This window comes from Giraffa tippelskirchi, chromosome 10 (genome assembly GCF_054371585.1).
Source record: "Giraffa tippelskirchi isolate mGirTip1 chromosome 10, T2T-mGirTip1v1.2.pri, whole genome shotgun sequence".
Classification (NCBI taxonomy): domain Eukaryota; kingdom Metazoa; phylum Chordata; class Mammalia; order Artiodactyla; family Giraffidae; genus Giraffa; species Giraffa tippelskirchi.
The window spans coordinates 69438461-69458779 of NC_137284.1; the positions used below are offsets into that span (position 1 = coordinate 69438461).

Consider the following 20319-nt stretch of genomic DNA (forward strand, 5'->3'; position numbering starts at 1 on the left):
CATATTTTGCTATATTTTAGTTTTCCTTCAGCTCTATGCTTTTTAAAAATTTCCTGTGAGTCTTCATCCTTCACTCATGAATCTAAGAAGTTTGTTGTTTAATTTCAACATATTTAGCAATTTTCCTATTGTCTTTCTGTTACTGATTTCTAGCTAAATATATAGTCAGGGAACATACTGTATATGATATCAATTTTTAAATTTTTTTTTTTTTTTACAGCTGATCTTGATTAATTTTCCATGTGCATTGTGCTCTTGTTGGGTGGAATGTTTTTTATACCCAAATTGAATCCTCTGAGTTAATTGTGCTGTTCAATTCTTCTAGATCTTTGCTAATTTTCTGCCTATTAGTTCTATTAGTTGCTAAGAGGAGGATGTTGAAGTTTCCAGCTGTAATTGTGGGCCTATTTCTCCTTTTAGCTTAATTAGCTTTTTGCTTCATGTATTCTGAGACTCTGTTTTTTTGGTGTATATACATTTAGGATTATACATTTTCCTGGTAGATGGATTATTTTTAAAAAAATCATTAGATCTCATCCTTCTTTGACCCCAGTAATTTTCTTTGTTTTAATGTCCATATGACTAGATATTTATGTATCCACTTCTTTTTGTTTGTTTGATAAATGTTTGCACAATATATCTTCCTCCATGCTTTTAGATTCAACTTAGCTATGTCACTGAATTTGAGATGAGGTCCTATAAATAATATACAGGCTATTTTAAAAATCTTTCATACCAATCTATCATTTGATTGACATTTACGGTAATTATTCATGTTAGGACTTAAGTTTATCATTATATTGTTTGTTCTCTGATATTCATCTATTTCTCCTTTCCTTCCTTTCTATGGATTACCTGAACATTGTTTTTTTCGTGTTCCATCTGATTTTTAGGCTTTTTTTGAGTGTTTTTTTTTTTTATATAGCTTTCATGGTAGTTGTTCTGGATATCATAATATACAAATGCTATTTATCACAGTCTACTAGTATAAATATTTTACCACTTATAGTGACGTGTGAGATCTTCACTTCCTCTTAGGTTCCTTTACTTTCCTTACTCTAAATATCACTATCTAGAGTATTGGATGGCATTATAATTTTTGCTTCAATCAGTTCAGTTCATTTCGGTTGCTTAGTCATGTTTGACTCTTTCTGACCCCACGGACTGCAGCACGCCTGGCCTGCCTGTCCATCACCAACTCCCAGAGTTTACCCAAACTCATGTCCATTGAGTCGGTGATGCCATCCAACCATCTCATCCTGTCGTTCGCTTCTCCTCCTGCCCTCAATCTTTCCTAGCATCAGGGTCTTTTCAAATGAGTCATCTCTTCTCATCAGGTGGCCAAAGTATTGGCGTTTCAGCTTCAACATCAGTCCTTCCAACGAACAGTCAGGACTGATCTCCTTTAGGATGGACGGTTGGATCTCCTTGCAGTCCAAGGGACTCTCAAGAGTCTTCTCCAACACTACTAAAATATAATTTATAAGATTCATGAGGAAAAGATAATCCATTTTATCTACCCATATTTTTGCTCTTTCTATTTTTCTTTCTTCAGTCCCAACACTTCAAGATTTTCTTTTTTTTCACTTCTTTTCTGTTTAAAGGACTTTCTTAGACAACCTTAAGGTAGGTATGCTAGTGAAAATTTTCTTTAGTTTTCTTTCTTCTGAGAATCTTTATTTCTGCTTAATTCCTGAAGGATATTTTTGTTAGATATACAATTCATAGTTGACAGTACTTTTCTCTCAACACTTGAAAAATATTGTGCCACTTGCTTCTGGTCTTCTTTGATACAGATCAGAAACTATTTGAATTGATGTTCCCCTGAAGGTAACATGTTACCTCTCTCTTGTTGTTTTCAGTAATAAATTATAATGCACCTTGGTATGGATTTCTTTGGTTTTATCCTGTTGAGATTCATTTGACTTCTTAGATCATAGGGTTGTGTCCTTTGCCAAGTTTGGAAAGTTTTCAGTCATTATTTCCCTGAATACTGTTTTAGTCTATCTCTTCTTCTTGGATTCCACTGAAATTAATGTTGGATATTTGTTATTGTTAAAGAGGTCCCTAAAGCTCTGATCAATTTTTTCAGTCTATTTTTCTTCCTATTATTCAGATTGGGCATATTTGATTGTCTTTAAGTTCACTGATTTTATCCTCTGACATCTCCAGTCTAGTATTGGGTCAAACCGGCAAGCTTCTTAGTTTGTTACTGAACTTTTCAGTTCTATATTTTCCATTTTCTTCTATTGGTTCTTTTTCTATAACTTTTATTCCTTTCCTAAGATTTTTGTTTTCATTTGTTTCAAGACAATTTATAATTGATGTTGAAATATTTTTATGAACTACTTTAAACTGAATGCTGACAAATTCAACATCTGATTTATATCAGTGTTGACATATGTTGATTCTCTTTTTTCATTCTAGTTTTTGTTTTCCATATTATTTTATCATAGTTCTTATTATGATAAGGGATTTTTGTTTGTACCCTATAAGTTTGCCCATTGTGTTAACAGGCTGTGGTTCTAATTTAAATCTTCTCTTTTAGCAATCAGCCATTCCATTTAGCATGCAGATTCTAGTGTCATTTTGTGGGCTGTTGTTCCAATGACAGTTTGATTTTATGGGGTTTTTATTTAGCCTTTTGGTTTTATTTTGGTCTTTATGGCTTATCTTATGCCACTAGGGCTCTCACTGCTTCTTATTGGTATTGGCTGAGGGAATGTATAGGTAGGGATTTAACCAAAGCAGGCTGCCAGGCCTCAATCAGTAGTAGAAGAACTCAGGCCCACACTTGTGTCCCTCCACTCCAAAGGAAACAAAATTCCTAACAGACACTTGTCCCCTATCCAAGCATAATTATACTGTAATAAAAGAAATGCTACTAGCAAAGTACTGCAAATGATTTTGCTGTTGAACCCTAGACAAATGTAAAAGAAGCTGATATCCCAGATTTTGTATCCCAGCTTTCTCATATGAGATTTTAACATTAATCACTCAGTTGTGTCCAAATTCTTTGCCATTCCATATTCTGTAGCCTGCCAGGCTCCTCTGTCCATGGGCTTCTCCAGGCAAGAATACTAGAGTGGTTTTCCATTTCCTTCTCCAGGAGATCTTCCTGACCCAGGGAATGAACCCAGGTCTCCCACACTGCAGGCAGATTCTTTACCATCTGAGCCATCAGGGAAGCCCCTTTAACATAATGAAAGGAAGCAGCCATTTAGGACATAATAATAAGAACATATTGAGATGGTTAATTATAAATGGTATGTAAGCAAAGTCGTGCAGCGGAAGCGTGCTGGGCCCATAAATGGTATGTAAAAGAAGATTGACAGTGTGCTCACAGAAAACTTGGTAGAATTTTATAGGGTAATTTAGGCACTTACAACTCTTGCCTTGAAATTTCTAGGACATAAAAATCTCAAGTCTGATATGCTCAATCTGAACTTAGAACAATAACAGAAAAATTCTGATGAGCCTCCAGTACTGGTTGTCAAAATGTTCCATGTAAGAAGAAAATTGACATGAAGATCAAGGTCACTTGACCCAGTCTCCAATAAAGTACTTAAATATTGGGTGAAATGGATTGAGGGTTGAATAGAAACTTTTTTGGTCTATAAATTAAGAGAGTACAGTGTATAGTACTGTTTAGACCAGCTAATACTCCTCTTAATAGAGTAAACCTAATGTATAGGGAAATGGAGATGTTACAGTAGCAGGGAAAATTATCTTTGGTTAAATTTTGGAATGTATGATAAAAAATATATATGCCCTGATGGCATCTACATTACTCGAGTGGATAATTGGTATAGACGTAATAATTGAATGAAAATTCCTCCTAACCAGATGCAAATGAAAAGATCAGTTCAGTTTAGTTCAGTTGCTCAGTTGTGTCCAACTCTTTGCAACCCCATGGACTGCAGCACGCCAGGCCTCTTCATCCATCAACAACTCCCGGAGTTTACTCAAACTCATGTCCATTGGGTCAGTGATGCCATCCAACCATCATATACTCTGTTGGCCCCTTCTCCTTCCGCCTTCAATCTTTCCCAGCATTAGGGTCTTTTCAAATCAGTCAGTTCTTCGTATCAGGTGGCCAAAGTATTGGAGTTTCAGCTTCAGCATCAGTCCTTCCAGTAAACACTTAGGACTGATCGCCTTTAGGATGGACTGGTTGGATCTCGTTGCAGTCCAAGGGACTCTCAAGAGTCTTCTCCAACACCACAGTTCAAAAGCATCAACTTTTTGACACTCAGCTTTCTTTCTAGTCCAACATTCACATCCATACATGACTACTGGAAAAACCATAGCTTTGACTAGACTGACCTTTGTTGGCAAAGCAATGTCTCTGCTTTTTTAATATGCTGTCTAGGTTGGTCGTAACTTTCCTTCCAAGGAGTAAGCGTGTTTTAATTTCATAGCTGCAGTCACCATCTGCAGTGATTTTGGAGCCCCCCAAATAAACTCTGTCACTGTTTACTTTGTTTCTCCATCTATTTGCCATGAAGTGATGGGACCGGAGGCCATGATCTTTGTTTTATGAATGTTGAGTTTTAAGCCAACTATTACACTCTCCTCTTTCACTTTCATCAAGAGGCTCTTTAGTTCTTCTTAAATCTCTGCCATAAGGGTGGTGTCATCTGAGGCTATTGATATTTCTCCTAGCAATCCTGATTCGAGCTTGTGTTTCCTCCAGCCCAGCGTTTCTCATGATGTACTTTGCATACAATTTAAATAAGCATGGTGACAATATACAGCCTTCACATACTCCTTTTCCTATTTGGAACTAGTCTGTTCTTCCATGTCCAGTTCTAACTGTTGCTTTCTGATCTGCATAAAGATTTCTCAAGAGGCAGGTCAGGTGGTCTGATATTCCCATCTCTTTCAGAATTTTCCACAGTTTATTGTGATCCACACAGTCAAGGGCTTTGGCATAGTCAATAAAGCAGCAATAGGTGTTTTTCTGGAACTCTCTTGCTTTTTCAATGATCCAACAGATGTTGGCAATTTGATCTCTACTCCTCTGCCTTTTCTAAAATCTGCTTGAACGTCTGGAAGTTCATAGTTCATGTATTGTTGAAGCCTGGCTTGGAGAATTTTGAGCATTACTTTACTAGCGTGTGCTGCTGCTGCTAAGTCGCCTCAGTCGTGTCCAACTCTGTGCGACCCCATAGATGGCAGCCCAAAAAGCTCCGCCATCCCTGGGATTCTCCAGGCAAGAATACTGGAGTGGGTTGCCATTTCCTTCTCCAGTGCATGAAAGGGAAAAATGAAAGTGAAGTCGCTCAGTCGTGTCCGACTCTCAGCGACCCCATGGACTGTAGCCTACCAGGCTCCTCCGTCCATGGGATTTTCCAGGCAAGAGTACTGGAGTGGGGTGCCATTGCCTAGCGTGTGAGATGAGTGCAACTGTGCGGTATTTTGAGCATTCTTTGGCATTGTCTTTCTTTGGGATTGGAATGAAAACCGACCTTTTCCAGTCCTGTGGCCACTGCTGAGTTTTCCAAATTTGCTGGCATATCGAGTGCAGCACTTTCACAGCATCATCGTTTAGGATTTGAAATAGCTCAACTCGAATTCCATTATCTCCACTAGCTTTGTTCATAGTGATGCTTCCCAAAGCCCACTTGACTTCACATTCCAGGATGTCTGGCTCTAGGTGAGTGATCACACCATCATGATTATCTGGGTCGTGTATATATTTTTTGTACAGTTCTTCTGTGTATTCTTGCTACCTCTTCTTAATATCTTCTGCTTCTGTTAGGTCCCTACCATTTCTGTCCTTTATTGAGCCCATCTTTGCATGAAATGTTCCCTTGATATCTCTATTTTTCTTGAAGAGATCTCTAGTCTTTCCCAATTCTATTGTTTTCCTCTGTTTCTTTGCACTGATCACTGAGGAAGGCTTTCTTATCTCTCCTTGCTATTCTTTGAAACTATGCATTCAAATGGGTATATCTTTCCTTTTGTCCTTTGCTTTTGGCTTTTCTTCTTTTCGCAGCTATTTGTAAGGCCTCCTCAGACAACCATTTTGCCTTTTTGCATTTCTTTTTCCTGGGGATGGTCTTGTTCCCTGTCTCCTGTACAATGTCATGAACCTCCATCCATAGTTCATCAGGCTCTCTATCAGATCTAGTCCCTTAAATCTATTTCTCACTTCCACTGTATAATCATCATGGATTTGATTTACGTCCAACTTGAATGCTCTAGTGGTGTTCCCTACTTTCTTCCATTTAATTCTGAATTTGGCAATAAAGAGTTCTTCATCTGAGCCACAGTCAGCTCCTGGTCTTGTTTTTTCTGACTGTATAGAGCTTCTTCATCTTTGGCTGCAAAGAATATAATCAATCTGATTTTGGTGTTGGCCATCTGGTGATGTCCATGTGTAGAGTCTTCTCTTGTGTTGTTGGAAGAGGGTGTTTGCTATGACAAGTGTGTTTTCTTGGCAGAACTCTATTAGCCTTTGCCCTGCTTCATTCTGTACTCATTCTGTACTTCATTCTGCACAAATTTGCCTGTTACTCCAGGTGTTTCTTGACTTCCTGCTTTTGCATTCCAGTCCCCTATAATGAAAAAGACATCTTTTTTGGGTGTTAGTTCTAGAAGATCTTGTAGGTCTTCATAGAACTGTTCAACTTCAGCTTCTTCAGCGTTACTGGTCAGGGCATAGACTTGGATTACCATGATATTGAATGGTTTGCCTTGGAAACAAACAGAGATCATTCTGTCGTTTTTGAGATTGCATCCACGTACTGCATTTTGGACTCTCTTATTGACTATGATGGCTACTCCATTTCTTGTAAGGGATTCCTGCCCACAGTAGTAGATATAATGGTCATCTGAGTTAAATTCACCCATTCCAGTCCACCTTAGTTTGCTGATTCCTAAAATGTCAACATTCACTGTTGCCATCTCCTGTCTGACCACTTCCAATTTGCCTTGAGTCATGGACCTAACATTCCAGGTTCCTATGCAATACTGCTCTTTACAGCATTGGACCTTGCTTCCATCACTAGTCACATCCACAGCTGGGTGTTGTTTTTGCTTTGGCTCTGTCTCTTCATTCTTTCTGGAGTTGTTTCTCCACTGCTCCCCAGTACCATATTGGGCACCTACCAACCTGGGAAGTTCATCTTTCAGCATCCTACCTTTTTGCCTTTTCATACTGTTGATGGGGTTCTCAAGGCAGGAATACTGACGTGGTTTGCTGTTCCCTCTCCACTGGACCTTGTCTAACTCAATGAAACTTGAGCCATTCCATGTAGGGCCATCCACCATGGATGGGTCATGGTGGAAGGTTCTGACAAAATGTGGTCCACTGGAGAAGGGAATGGCAAACCACTTCAGTATTCCTCCCATGAGAACCCCATGAACAGTATGAACAGTATGAAATGAAAAGATATCTGCTCTTTATCAAAAGCTAATTAGATAAGAAAAATTGAGTTGGAGTTACCCAAGCAAACTCAAGTCAGAAAATGTTAGATTCAGGTGTATTAATGATCAAAAACTCACTGTACAATAGGCTGGTCCAGACAATGAGGCAAGTTGATAGAATTAAGAGGCCAACAATAAATTATGAGAGACTTAATAAAGCAGTATTCCTAATACGCTCACTTTGTGAGATGACATGCATTATTCAACTGATATTTGAAATCTCCCTTATTTTGTTAATAAGGTAGGACCAAATCTAATAAAACTGAAACTATTATAATACACTATACTGATGATATTAGATTGATTTCTGAAACTGAGGGTCAAGCTTAAAGCAACCTTTCTGTGGCCCATAAATCACATGATAATCAGGGGTTATTGATTAATTCCACAAAAATCCAGAACTTCACAGAGATTGTGAGTCCTATAAGGGTTGCTTGGATGAGAGGAACCTATGATTTATTTAATTACTCAAGTAACTAATTTTCACTGCCTGTCTGTCTGTATAATACATGCCTATGGAATTTCTTGACTTACATAGAATTCATACTCCTTACTTTGGGATACTGTTGGCTAGAATCCATAAAATCATTGAAAAAAGACAGTATTTAACTGGGAGCTTGAGCAAAACCAAGTCTTCTTAGAACTCAAGAAGACTTTAAACCAAGTTATTTTTTTTTAATGACTACATACTCCTAATATTGAAATGACATTAACAAATGTTGACCACCTACAATCATGTCAACTGGTGTTTCTCATTAAAGTCCATTCCTACTACTACTTATTGGCAATGGCAACCTATCTAGTCTTTCGGACTAGAAAATTATCAGATGTAGTTCTCTGGTATACTGCTTTTTAAAGACAGTTACTGGCTTGTTCATGAGTACCTATGCAGATAGCCAAAATAAGTAAAAGCCTAAGATTGTATTAAGACCTGAAACACATATCACCACAGGTAATAGCAGCAAAGCATTCTCACAGAGGCCAATGCCTAAAGGAACTCCCTCATAAGATGAAACAGAAATGGTATGTATAAGAACATGCTTTTTGTCCTGCAAGAAAAAGTCCTCGTATTCATAAGCAACTATTCTCTTTTATCCTATAACCTACTGTAGAGTTGTCCAAGGACTTACCCACAGCTATTGCTAAATGGGCATGCCTTTGACCAGGTGCCTAAGGATGCCAGGTAACTGGCCTGCTTACAGAGTGCAATTCCAGGAGCATGACTGGGCCATGACTCAGGTGGCACAGTGGTAAAGAACACAGCTTTTGATGCAGGAGATGTAAGAGATGCAGGTTTGATCCCTGGGTTGAGAAGATCCCTTGGAGAAGGAAATGGCAGTCCACTCCAGTATTCTTGCCTGGAAAATTCCTTGGAAAAAGGAGCCTGATGGGTTATAGTCCATGGGATCACATACTTGTTGCTTCCTCGCTCAGTCGTGTCTGACTTTTTGTGACCCCATGCACTCTACAGTCCATGGAATTCTCTCGGGCAGAATACTGGAGTGGGTAGACTTTCCCTTCTCCAGGGGATCGTCCCAATTCAGGGATCACACCCAGGTCTCCCACACTGCAGGTGGATTCTTTACCAGCTGAGCCACAAGAGTTGGACACAAAACAGCCTCTTGATGAAAGTGAAAGAGGAGAGTGAAAAAGTTGGCTTAAAGCTCAATGTTCAGAAAACTAAGATCATGGCATCTGGTCCCATCACTTCATGGCAAATAGATGGGGAAACAGTGGAAACAGTGTCAGACTTTATTTTTTTGGGCTCCAAAATCACTGCTGATGGTGATTGCAGCCATGAAATTAAAAGATGCTTACTCCTTGGAAGGAAGGTTATGGCCAACCTAGATAGCATATTTAAAAGCAGAGACATTACTTTGTCAACAAAGGTCCGTCTAGTCAAGGCTATGGTTTTTCCAGTGGTCATGTATGGATATGAGAGTTGGACGGTGAAAAAGGCTGAGCACCGCAGAATTAATGCTTTTGAACTGTGATGTTGGAGAAGACCCTTGAGAGTCCCTTGGACTGCAAGGAGATCCAATCAATCCATCCTAAAAGAGATCAATACTGGGTGTTCATTGGAAGGACTGATGTTGAAGCTGAAACTCCAGTACTTTGTCCACCTCATGCAAAGAGTTGACTCATTGGAAAAGACCCTGATGCTGGGTAGGATTGGGGGCAGGAGGAGAAGGGGACGACAGAGGATGAGATGGTTGGATGGCATCACTGACTCGATGGAAATGGGTTTGAGTAGACTCTGGGAGTTGGTGATGGACAGGGAGGCCTGGCGTGCTGCAATTCATGGGGTCGCAAAGAGTCAGACACGACTGAGCAACTGAACTGAACTGAACTGAAGTGACTTGGCACACCTTGCAAATAGCAAATAGTAAAATCTTCATTGGAAGAGCTGAATTATGGCTCTGTTCCTTGCAATGATAAAAGAAATGGAAACAAATAAAAGTGCTACTATTTGGGTATGCTGACTCTTTGGATTCTATTTTTGTGTGTAAAATGGACCAAATGGGTCATGAAAAGGACCTTTATAAAGGGTACTACACTTTGAAAAGCTCTACAGAAATTCTGAGATAAAATCAAAGTAAGATATACTGATGTTTAACCAAAACGACCCTGTTCCAGGGTTGGGAGATAATTGGAATCATGAAGTTGACACACTAGTTTGATCTCTTGAAGTGGCAGCTTAGAAGTCCACAACATGAAAAAACATAAAGGAACAATATGCCAAATGGTGATATATACTGGTAGCTCCCCTACAAAGTCAAATGTTGAACAACCAGAAAAGGCAAAGTCTAAAATTCATCCTTGCCAGCACATAGTTTGCAAGTAGATTACTTTTGCTTTCTATCTATGGCTAGGAACTTCCCAGGTGGCACAATGGTAAAGAATCCACCTGCCAATGCAGGAGATGCAAGAGACTTGGGTTTGATCCCTGGGTCAGGAATATCCCTTGGAGAAGGACATGGCAACTCACTCCAGTATTCCTGCCTGGAAAATCCCATGGACAGAGGAACCTGGCGGACTACAGTCAATGGGGTCACAGAGAGTTGGAAGTGACTGAGCAACTGAATACACACACATACACACACGGGTAGGGAAGAAGACTTAAATGGACACTGACAGGACTTAATTCATATTCCGGGTTGGGATTTCCATATGAGTAAACTGAAGTCAATGCTGTTAATACTATTAAAAGACTGGTAAACAATGGAGTCAATGCTAATACTATAAAAGACTAGGAAAAATAATACTTTACCAGTTTGACTCACACAATTACATTTTATCAGATCAAGGCATTCAATTCTCTATCCAACTAGTGCAACAGTGGGTATAGAAGTACACCACTCTCAATGAATTCTTCTTATCCCTTATCATCCTCAAGGTGGTGGGTTAATAATATCAGACATAGTCAACTAAAATATTTGTTTAAAATGATAGATGGTGACAGAAAATTAAAGGCTAGTCTATGAACTTCCATTGCAATTTAATGCCAAGAGGTCTAATTATGGGTCTTTATTAGTGGCTCGGATCATGAACTGCTTATTGCCAAATTCAGACTTAAATTGAAGAAAGTAGGGAAAACCACTAGACCATTCAGGTATGACCTAGATCAAATCCCTTATGAGTATACAGTGGAAGTAACAAATATATTTAAGGGACTAGACCTGATAGAAAGAGTGCCTGATGAACTATGGACAGAGGTTCGTGACATTGTACAGGAGACAGGGATCAAGAAAATCCCCATGGAAAAGAAATGCAAAAAAGCAAAATGGCTGTCTGAGGAGGCCTTACAGATAGCTGGGAAGAGAAGAGAAGCGAAAAGCAAAGGAGAAAAGGAAAGATATTCCCATCTGAATGCAGAGTTCCAAAGAAGAGCAAAGAGAGAGAAGAAAGCCTTCCTCAGCAATCAGTGCAAAGAAATAGAGGAAAACAACAGATTGGGAAAGACTAGTGATCTCTTCAAGAAAATTAGAGATACCAAAGGAACATTTCATGCAAAGATAGGCTCAATAAAGGACAGAAATGGTATGGACTGAACAGAAGCAGAAGATATTAAGAAGAGGTGGCAAGAATACACAGAAGAACTGTACAAAAATGATCTTCACGACCCAGATAATCACGATGGTGTGATCACTCACCTAGAGCCAGACATCCTGGAATGTGAAGTCAAGTGGGCCTTAGAAAGCATCACTACGAACAAAGCTAGTGGAGGTGATGGAATTCCAGTTGAGCTATTTCAAATCCTCAAAGGTGATGCTGTGAAAGTGCTGCACTCGATATGCCAGCAAATTTGGAAAACTCAGCAGTGGCCACAGGACTGGAAAAGGTCAGTCTTCATTCCAATCCCAAAGAAAGGCAATGCCAAAGAATGCTCAAACTACCGCACAATTGCACTCATCTCACATGCTAGTAAAGTAATGCTCAAAATTCTCCAAGCCAGGCTTCAGAAGTACGTGAACTGTGAACTTCCAGATGTTCAAGCTGGTTTTAGAAAAGGCAGAGGAACCAGAGATCAAATTGCCAATATCCGCTAGATCATCGAAAAAGCAAGAGAGTTCCGAAAAAACATCTATTTCTGCTTTATTGACTATGCCAAAGCCTTTGACTGTGTAGCTCACAATAAACTGTGGGAAATTCTGAAAGAGATGGGAATACCAGACCATCTGACCTGTCTCTTGAGAAACCTGTATGCAGGTCAGGAAGCAACAGTTAGAACTGGACATGGAACAACAGGCTGGTTCCAAATAGGAAAAGGAGTACGTCAAGGCTGTATATTGTCACCCTGCTAATTTAACTTATATGCAGATTACATCATGAGAAACGCTGGGCTGGAAGAAACACAAGCTGGAATCAAGATTGCCAGGAGAAATATCAATAACCTTAGATATGCAGATGACACCACCCTTATGGCAGAAAGTGAAGAAGAACTAAAGAGCCTCTTGATGAAGGTGAAAGAGGAGAGTGAAAAAGTTGGCTTAAAGCTCAACATTCAGAAAACTAAGATCATGGCATCTGGTCCCATCACTTCATGGCAAATAGATGGGGAAACAGTGGAAACAGTGTCAGACTTTATTTTTTGGGGCTCCAAAATCACTGCTGATGGTGATTGCAGCCATGAAATTAAAAGACGCTTACTCCTTGGAAGGAAGGTTATGGCCAACCTAGATAGCATATTTAAAAGCAGAGACATTACTTTGCCAACAAAAGTCTGTCTAGTCAAGGCTATGGTTTTTCCAGTGGTCATGTATGGATGTGAGAGTTGGATGGTGAAGAAAGCTGAGCGCCGAAGAATTGATGCTTTTGAACTGTGGTATTGGAGAAGACTCTTGAGAGTCCCGTGGACTGCAAGGAGATCCAATCTATCCATCCTAAAAGAGATCAATCCTGGGTGTTCATTGGAAGGTCTGATGTTGAAGCTGAAACTCCAATACTTTGGCCACCTCATGCGAAGGGTTGACTCATTGGAAAAGACCCTAATGCTGGGAGAATTGGGGGCAGAAGGAGAAGGGGACGACAGAGGATGAGATGGTTGGATGGCATAACCGACTCGATGGACATGGGTCTGGGTGGACTCCGGGAGTTGGTGATGGACAGAGAGTCCTGGCGTTCTGCTATTCATGGGGTTGCAGAGAGTCGGACACGACCGAGCGACTGAACTGAACTGATTAGCTAAGTTGTTATGCATTTATGATGAAATTGGGGAAGAGGAGATGAGGGATGATGATACAGGCACTTATGTACAAGTCTTCTCTTGCATTTAAGAACGATTTTTTTCAATGCCAATCTCAGTAGTTCCTAGGCTAGAAATAAGAAAGTATATCTACTCATTCAAACCTAACTAAAAAATTCCGAAGGATTGAAGGGATGGATTATGTCTTCTCCATACCTTACCAAGTTGGGGTTGATGGCTGTAATTGTTTCATTGCCTAATAAATGTGATGGTCCTATTTCTGAATATTTGTTCCATATTACCCTCCATAGGTAGTAATGGGATAAAAGAGGTGCTTCATCTTGCTGCCAGCAATATGAATGATCAGTGTCTGAACCTATCTCAGCAGGAAAGGTTTAGATGAAAATTAATGATAAATGAAAAAGAGGGGAGATTGTAACTGAGGGAGAAGGAGTCAGTGAATGCATGTGAAAAAAGGGAAATGCTAATATATATAATTTTGGTGCCTTGAGAGAAGTTTGGAGAAAAAGAATAACAGCTCCCTTAGCTTTGACTCATATGCACTTGGAGGGAAGCACTCTGTTGAAACCTCTTCCTGGTATAAAGAACTAAGTGGTGAGATGGATGATAGCAATTCTAACACACATTCAAGAGTTGTCTATGTTCTCAAAATGAATAAAATTGTATGATCTCTGACTATGACCATAGTGAAGTGAAAGTGAAAGTCTGTCAGTTGTGTCTAACTCTTTTCGACTCCATGGACTATACAGTCCATGGAATTCTCCAGGCCAGAATACTGGAGTGTGTAGCCTTTCCCTTCTCCAGGGGGTCTTCCCAACCCAGGAATCAAGCTGGGGTCAAGCAATAGTAATACGGTTATGTGTTTTGATTCTCATTTTCTGGGATGTGTCTATTACCAAGAACCCATGACAGGAAGCAACTTACAGGGAAGATTTACTGAGTGAAATCTGGAGAACACAAATTCTTAATAATCATAATAATCTGAATAAACACTGTGTGGCCATTAATTATGATGGTAAAAGTTTAAAAAGGTGCTGAGAATTGTTCATATAAGTTTATCTGCTGCATGTCCCAACTAACATAATATTACATATAAAAATAGCTAGTACCATTTTTATGAATAGAAATATTATAAGAGCTAATAAAACAGACAATGAAACTGATATTGATGCAACTGAAAAACAAAAATTAGTAACCTGATTATAAGATTAACAAAGGACCGAATAGACACTTCTCCAAAAAAGATATACAAATGGCCATTAAGTATATGAAGACACTAAAATCTCTAATCATTTGAGAAATGCACATCAAAACCACAGTGAGATATCACTTCCCAGCCAGTAGGATGACCATTACAACCAACACCAACAAGAAATGTTCATGATGTGGATAAACTCTAATGGTGGCACACTATTGGCAGGAATGCAGAATGTTGCAGTTACTGTGAAAAAATTGTATGAAGGTATTAAAAATAGAACTACCACATGATCCTGCAATTCTACTTCTGGGTATGTATACATATATAATATATATTATATATATATATATATATATATATATATAATATATATTATATATATACACAAAAGAGTTGAAAGCAGAATATCAAAGAGATATCTGTATACTCATGTTCATTGCAGAATTATTCACAATAGCCAACAGCTAGAGGAAGCCCAAATATCCACGGACAGATGAACAAATTAAGAAAATGTGGTATATATACATACAATGCAATATTATTCAGCCTTGAAGAAGAAGGAACTATGTTACATGCTACAGTATCACTGAAATTTGAAGAAATTATGCTGAGTTAAATAAGCCAATAACCAAAGGACAAATACTAAATACCACATGATTCCACATGATGAGATATCTAGAGTAGTCAAAATCATGAAAGCACAAAGTAGAATGGTGGTTTCTGGGGGATGGGCAGTGAAGAGGAAATGGGTATAGAATTTTAGTTTTGTAAGATGAAAGAGTTCTAGAGATCTATTATATAACAATTAAATACAGTTAATTCTACTGGACTGTATACTTAAAATGGTTAAGAGGGTGAATTTTACTTTTTTTTTTTTTTTGCTACAGTTAAAAAGTCTTAAAAATCACTGATACTGATGTCAAATGCATGGGTAAATTAAATGAAAACCTTGCCAGGTGACTACACCTATTGAGGAGAACTGCCTTGAAGAAGATTCAGATGTGACTACTGATAGATATTTTAGACTTACTGTAGGTTTTTAATCACTCAGTAGATGTGTACCATAAAGTACTGATAGCTGAAGATCAGATGCAAAAGAATTGTAATGTTAGTACAAAAATACAAGGAATTTGTGCTAATGTTTTTGGATGATTAAATCCAAATCTGTTTAAACCCATACTGACTACTACAAAAGTACAAAATGTAATCTTTGGAAACCTTAATTGTCTGTTTGATTATGCAATGTTGTCAGACAAGTGAACAGTTACTGACTAATGGAATGACTATCACTCCTGAATCTATTACTGATATTTCACCATAATATGTGTACATGTGAGCCCAAATTGTATCCTTTGTTTCCTAATGCTAGTAAGTTTTGTGAAATGACATACACACAGGAGAATAATTGTCATTTCTGGCCTGTATTCCTATTCTAAGAGATTTCTATGTTTTAGTTCTATTCTTCTTTTAAAGAACAGTATATGCTGGTAGATTTTTTTTTAAGTTTGATTGATTTTAAGGAATATAAGGGGAAAGTCATTTCCTTCATTCATACAAAATGATTAAAACTAGTATGATAGTTATTTTAAAATCTGATACTTCTTACACTTATTATATAATTTTTATGATATCAACTGTAGAATTACAATATTCAACTATTATTGCCTCTTCCATAGTTTCACAGAAGGACTTGTCTGTTCAGTTATCTTAATGGTTTTGAGATCTATATCCTAAGTTAGAATAACTAGTACTATATTGGATAATGAATATTGACTATAACATTTTTTAAATGTTTTTTGGTGAGATGCTTATTGAACATAGTGGGGATTTTCAGAATAGTTTTGAGGAAGAAAGGAACTGTTAAATAAAAAGTGCTGTAAATATTTCTACCAGTTATCCTACCATATACATAATTATTCAACTAGTTTTAAGGAAACACATATACATAGATTTCCAGAATTGAAACCAGGGATAGTTGTCTCTAGTCATTCACAACTTTTTTCCTCAAAAATGGCACATTTCATAAATGTCTCTGCAAATTAATAATTTAAATGGTGTTATAAAGTTAGGGCTTTCCTGTATTTCTATTTTTGTGTAATTTCTTCAATTCTGTAGTTGGTCTATTTGAATAACTGCAAAACTTAAAGTCAGGAGAAACTGCCCTAATTCTCATGAATTAGCTGTCAGTTGGCATCTGGGAAAGGGCATCATCTCTAGGTTTTGTGTTTTTAGCCTCCAAAGTGAGGCATTGATAATACCATTGACTTTTATTTCTTTTTTTAAAAGGTCCTAGGAAAGGTTTTTCAAATGAAATCTTACAAGGAAACTTAAAATGTAAAACAGATGAGTCAACCGTCTCTGATCATAATGGGAAGGCCTAGAGGAACCCTACTTACTTCTATTATCCATATTCGCCAACCCTTGTTTCCATTGAATCCCCACCCAAAGGGACTCCTTGAAATTACCAGAAATACACTTAGCTCAATTTGAAAACCTGAGGATTCAACTATTTTCAGTTTCATTTATTGACTTAAAATCTCAGGTACAAAACCTAATTTACATGTAAATGTTTAATCTAAAATCAGCCTAATATTTTAGCAAATTTCGAATTATTTAAGGGAATTAAACACGATGTCACTTATAATTTGTCCCTGCAAGATTCCAGGACAAAATAACATGAAAATACAGCAATGTGGTATTTTATATTTCTGTAGCAAGGGATTCAGAGTTTGAGTTACACTGTCCTAGAGCCTCGTAAATTAGATTCCATTTTTTTGTGAGACAGCCAGGAGAAAGTGTGAGATTCCTAAACTACATTTAATTCAAGTCAAAACAAGACTACATACTCAAAAGAAGTATGTTGTCTTATTAAATTCAGAACTCATGTTAAGAACCCAAGTTTCATCAAAGCACAGAAATTTTAAATAATTGTTGAAAGGATTTTAGTACTTATTTGTGTCATTGGCAATTCAGCAACATGGAGTGAAAAAGAAGCATTTAGCCCAAGAAAAGTAAAACAAATGTATAAGTAAAATAAGGGACAAGTATGCATTGGGTGACCATGTCATGAGTATTCTGATGTTCAGTTTTCATCTCCTTCATTAGATCCAGATGATATAGTTAAGGAGCCTGGCAGGTTACAGTCCTTAGGGTCGCAAAGAATCGGACACGACTGAAGTGACTTAGCACAGAACAACACAGCACAGAAAAAAGGAAAAAACAAGATGTTCACAAACTAACAGACTTGCAGTGATGAAAATGTGACTGTTAATTGCAAAGTTTTATTTCCAGATGTTCAGATAGTTGAGTGCTTTTCAAACAGCACAAAAAGCTTGACAGAATAGCTCCAAAAAGTAAAGTAGGATAAGAGATTAAAACAACAACAACAACAAAAAAACTACTGAAGTTTGAGATATATGAACCCACCATAAAGGAGTGGATATTCAAAACATCTTGGTGAGAGGAACATCTGGAAGATGTATAGAAGATGCACTAGAAAACAGAACAACCAGTTTAGGCTCACTTTATGAAAGATAAAGCTCATCCTAATTATTTATCTTGAATAGGAAGGAATATAATATACTTCTTTTTCTAGGCCATGAGTTGTGAACATCAAGAACTCAACAAGAAGAAAACTAATATGTTGGTTACTTGTTTAAATAAGTAAAATGATTCTCAGCAAAATGAACATGATTCTTTTTTTAAAAAAGTGCTCATATAGTTGATCATTTTTTCAAGAAAAAACAATTCCTCCAATGCAGAACATTGCTATATCTTTATTTAAGGACAGTTGCAAATTTCTGTGGATATATATGTCCTAGAAAATAAGATTATACATATGTATCAATATTCTTCAGCAAAGACCCTTGAAAAGGTTAATTTCTTCTGGAATAAATTTGTGAACGTATTAAAATGAGTGGCTTTTGGAGCAATGTGAAAAGTGAAAGTGTTAGTCACTCAGTCGTGTCTGCTTCTCCGGGACTCCATGACTGTAGCCCATCAGGCTCCTCTGTCCATGGAATTCTACAGGCAAGAACACTGGAACGGGTTGCCATTCCTTTCTCCAAGGGATCTTCCCAACCCAGGGATTGAACCCAGATCTCCTGCACTGCAGGCAGATTCTTTTCCATCTGAGCCACCTGGGATTCCCTGGAGCAGTGTAACAGGGTAATTTTCATCAATTGAACTTTAAACACTGTTGATTATATATCAATATTTGCAAAACAGTTAAAATATGTGCACCCAGTACATGGGTATTAATTTTGGTAATAAATAATAACCTGTACTTTTGTTCTAGCATTCAAACTACATTATAAAATATATGCAAAATATTTTTAATATATATTTATATTTTAAAGGACTAGATGGCTTCTGTGTTATGTGCAATATATTATGGTAGGCCAATGGTTCTAATACAACAACTAAAACTAAAAAAGGATAAAACTAATTTTGAGAACATCAGAGTACTCTGGACTAGCAAACCTAAGTGAAACCAAATTCCCAAAATGAAATGAAAGCCCTCCTGGAGAGCTCCAGATCTCTAGTTGTTTCCTTTTCTGGGAGTATTTACCAAATATGAGCTGAAATTAGCTTAGTTTAGGAAGAAGGTCCCTGTGGAGGGAAAAGAAAACCAGCAGAGCCTTAACCAATTGTACATTCTTAAATACAGATTGATATTTGAGGAATCTCAAATGCTTGGCTACCGTTCATCCTGGGATATTTGCTGACTTCTATGGTTGTGTGGAAGGATGGGTTAGAAGTATTCTAGAGCAGAGTGAAATATTCTGTAGCTTTGTGGTACTCAAGAGCAAGTTTTCCTAGAGTTCAGTTCAGTTCAGTTCAGTCGCTCAGTCGTGTCCGACTCTTTGCGACCCCATGAACCGCAGCACACCAGGCCTCCCTGTCCTTCACCAACTACCAGAGTCTACCCAAACCCATGTCCATTGAGTTGGTGATGCCATCCAACCATCTCATCCTCTGTCGTCCCCTTCTCCTCCTGCCCTCAATCTTTCCTAACGTCAGAGTCTTTTCAAATGAGTCAGCTCTTCGCATTAGGTGGCCAAAGTATTGGAGTTTCAGCTTCAACATCAGTTCTATCAATGAACACTCAGGACTGATCTCCTTTAGGATGGACTGGTTAGATCTCCTTGCAGTCCAGGGGACTCTCAAGAGTCTTCTCCAACACCACAGTTCAAAAGCATCAATTCTGTGGCGCTCAGCTTTCTTCACCGTCCAACTCTTACATCCATACATGACTACTGGAAAAACCATAGCCTTGACTAGACGGACCTTTGTTGGCAAAGTAATATCTCTGCTTTTCAATATGCTGTCAAGGTTGGTCATAACTTTCCTTCCAAGGAGTAAGCATCTTTTAATTTCATAGCTGCAATCACCATCAGCAGTGATTTTGGAGCCCAGAAAAATAAAGTCAGCCACTGTTTCCACTGTTTCCCCATCTATTTGCCATGAAGTGATGGGACCAGATGCCATGATCTTAGTTTTCTGAATGTTGAGCTTTAAGCCAACTTTTTCACTCTCCCCTTTCACTTTCATCAAGAGGCTCTTTAGTTCTTCTTCACTCTCTGCCATAAGGGTGATGCCATCTGCATATCTGAGGTTATTGATATTTCTCCCTGCAATCTTGATTCCAGCTTGTGCTTCATCCAGCCCAGCATTTCTCATGATGTACTCTGCGTATAAGTTAAATAAGCAGGGTGACAATATACAGCCTTAATGTGCTCCTTTTCCTATTTGGGACTGCTTCAAATTCACAGTAATCTCTGTCTTTATATATATACATCATATTTTAAACCTCAATAAAGTAGAAGTTTATAAAGCTTATCTCAAAACCTAATAATTGTAGAAATTAATCCCTCTCAGTGTCTCAGAACCAAAGAAGAGATCTGCCAGACTCTCAATCAAAACCCACATGAAGAATTGACTAAATCTCAAACTCATCCAGACATATTCTTTCTTTTTC

At 38.0% G+C, this 20319-nt stretch overlaps 1 protein-coding gene across 1 annotated transcript in view; it reads right to left on the bottom strand.

Annotated features, from left to right (window-relative positions):
* Window positions 1-2427: 2427 nt before the first annotated feature.
* DGKB (diacylglycerol kinase beta) overlaps window positions 2428-20319 on the bottom strand; it is a 1170055-nt gene continuing 1152163 nt past the window's right edge. The window contains exon 24 of the mRNA XM_081537636.1: window positions 2428-3192. Within this exon, the coding sequence (XP_081393762.1) occupies window positions 3181-3192 (12 nt within the window). The 3' untranslated portion in view covers window positions 2428-3180. The remainder of the gene's footprint in view (window positions 3193-20319) is intronic.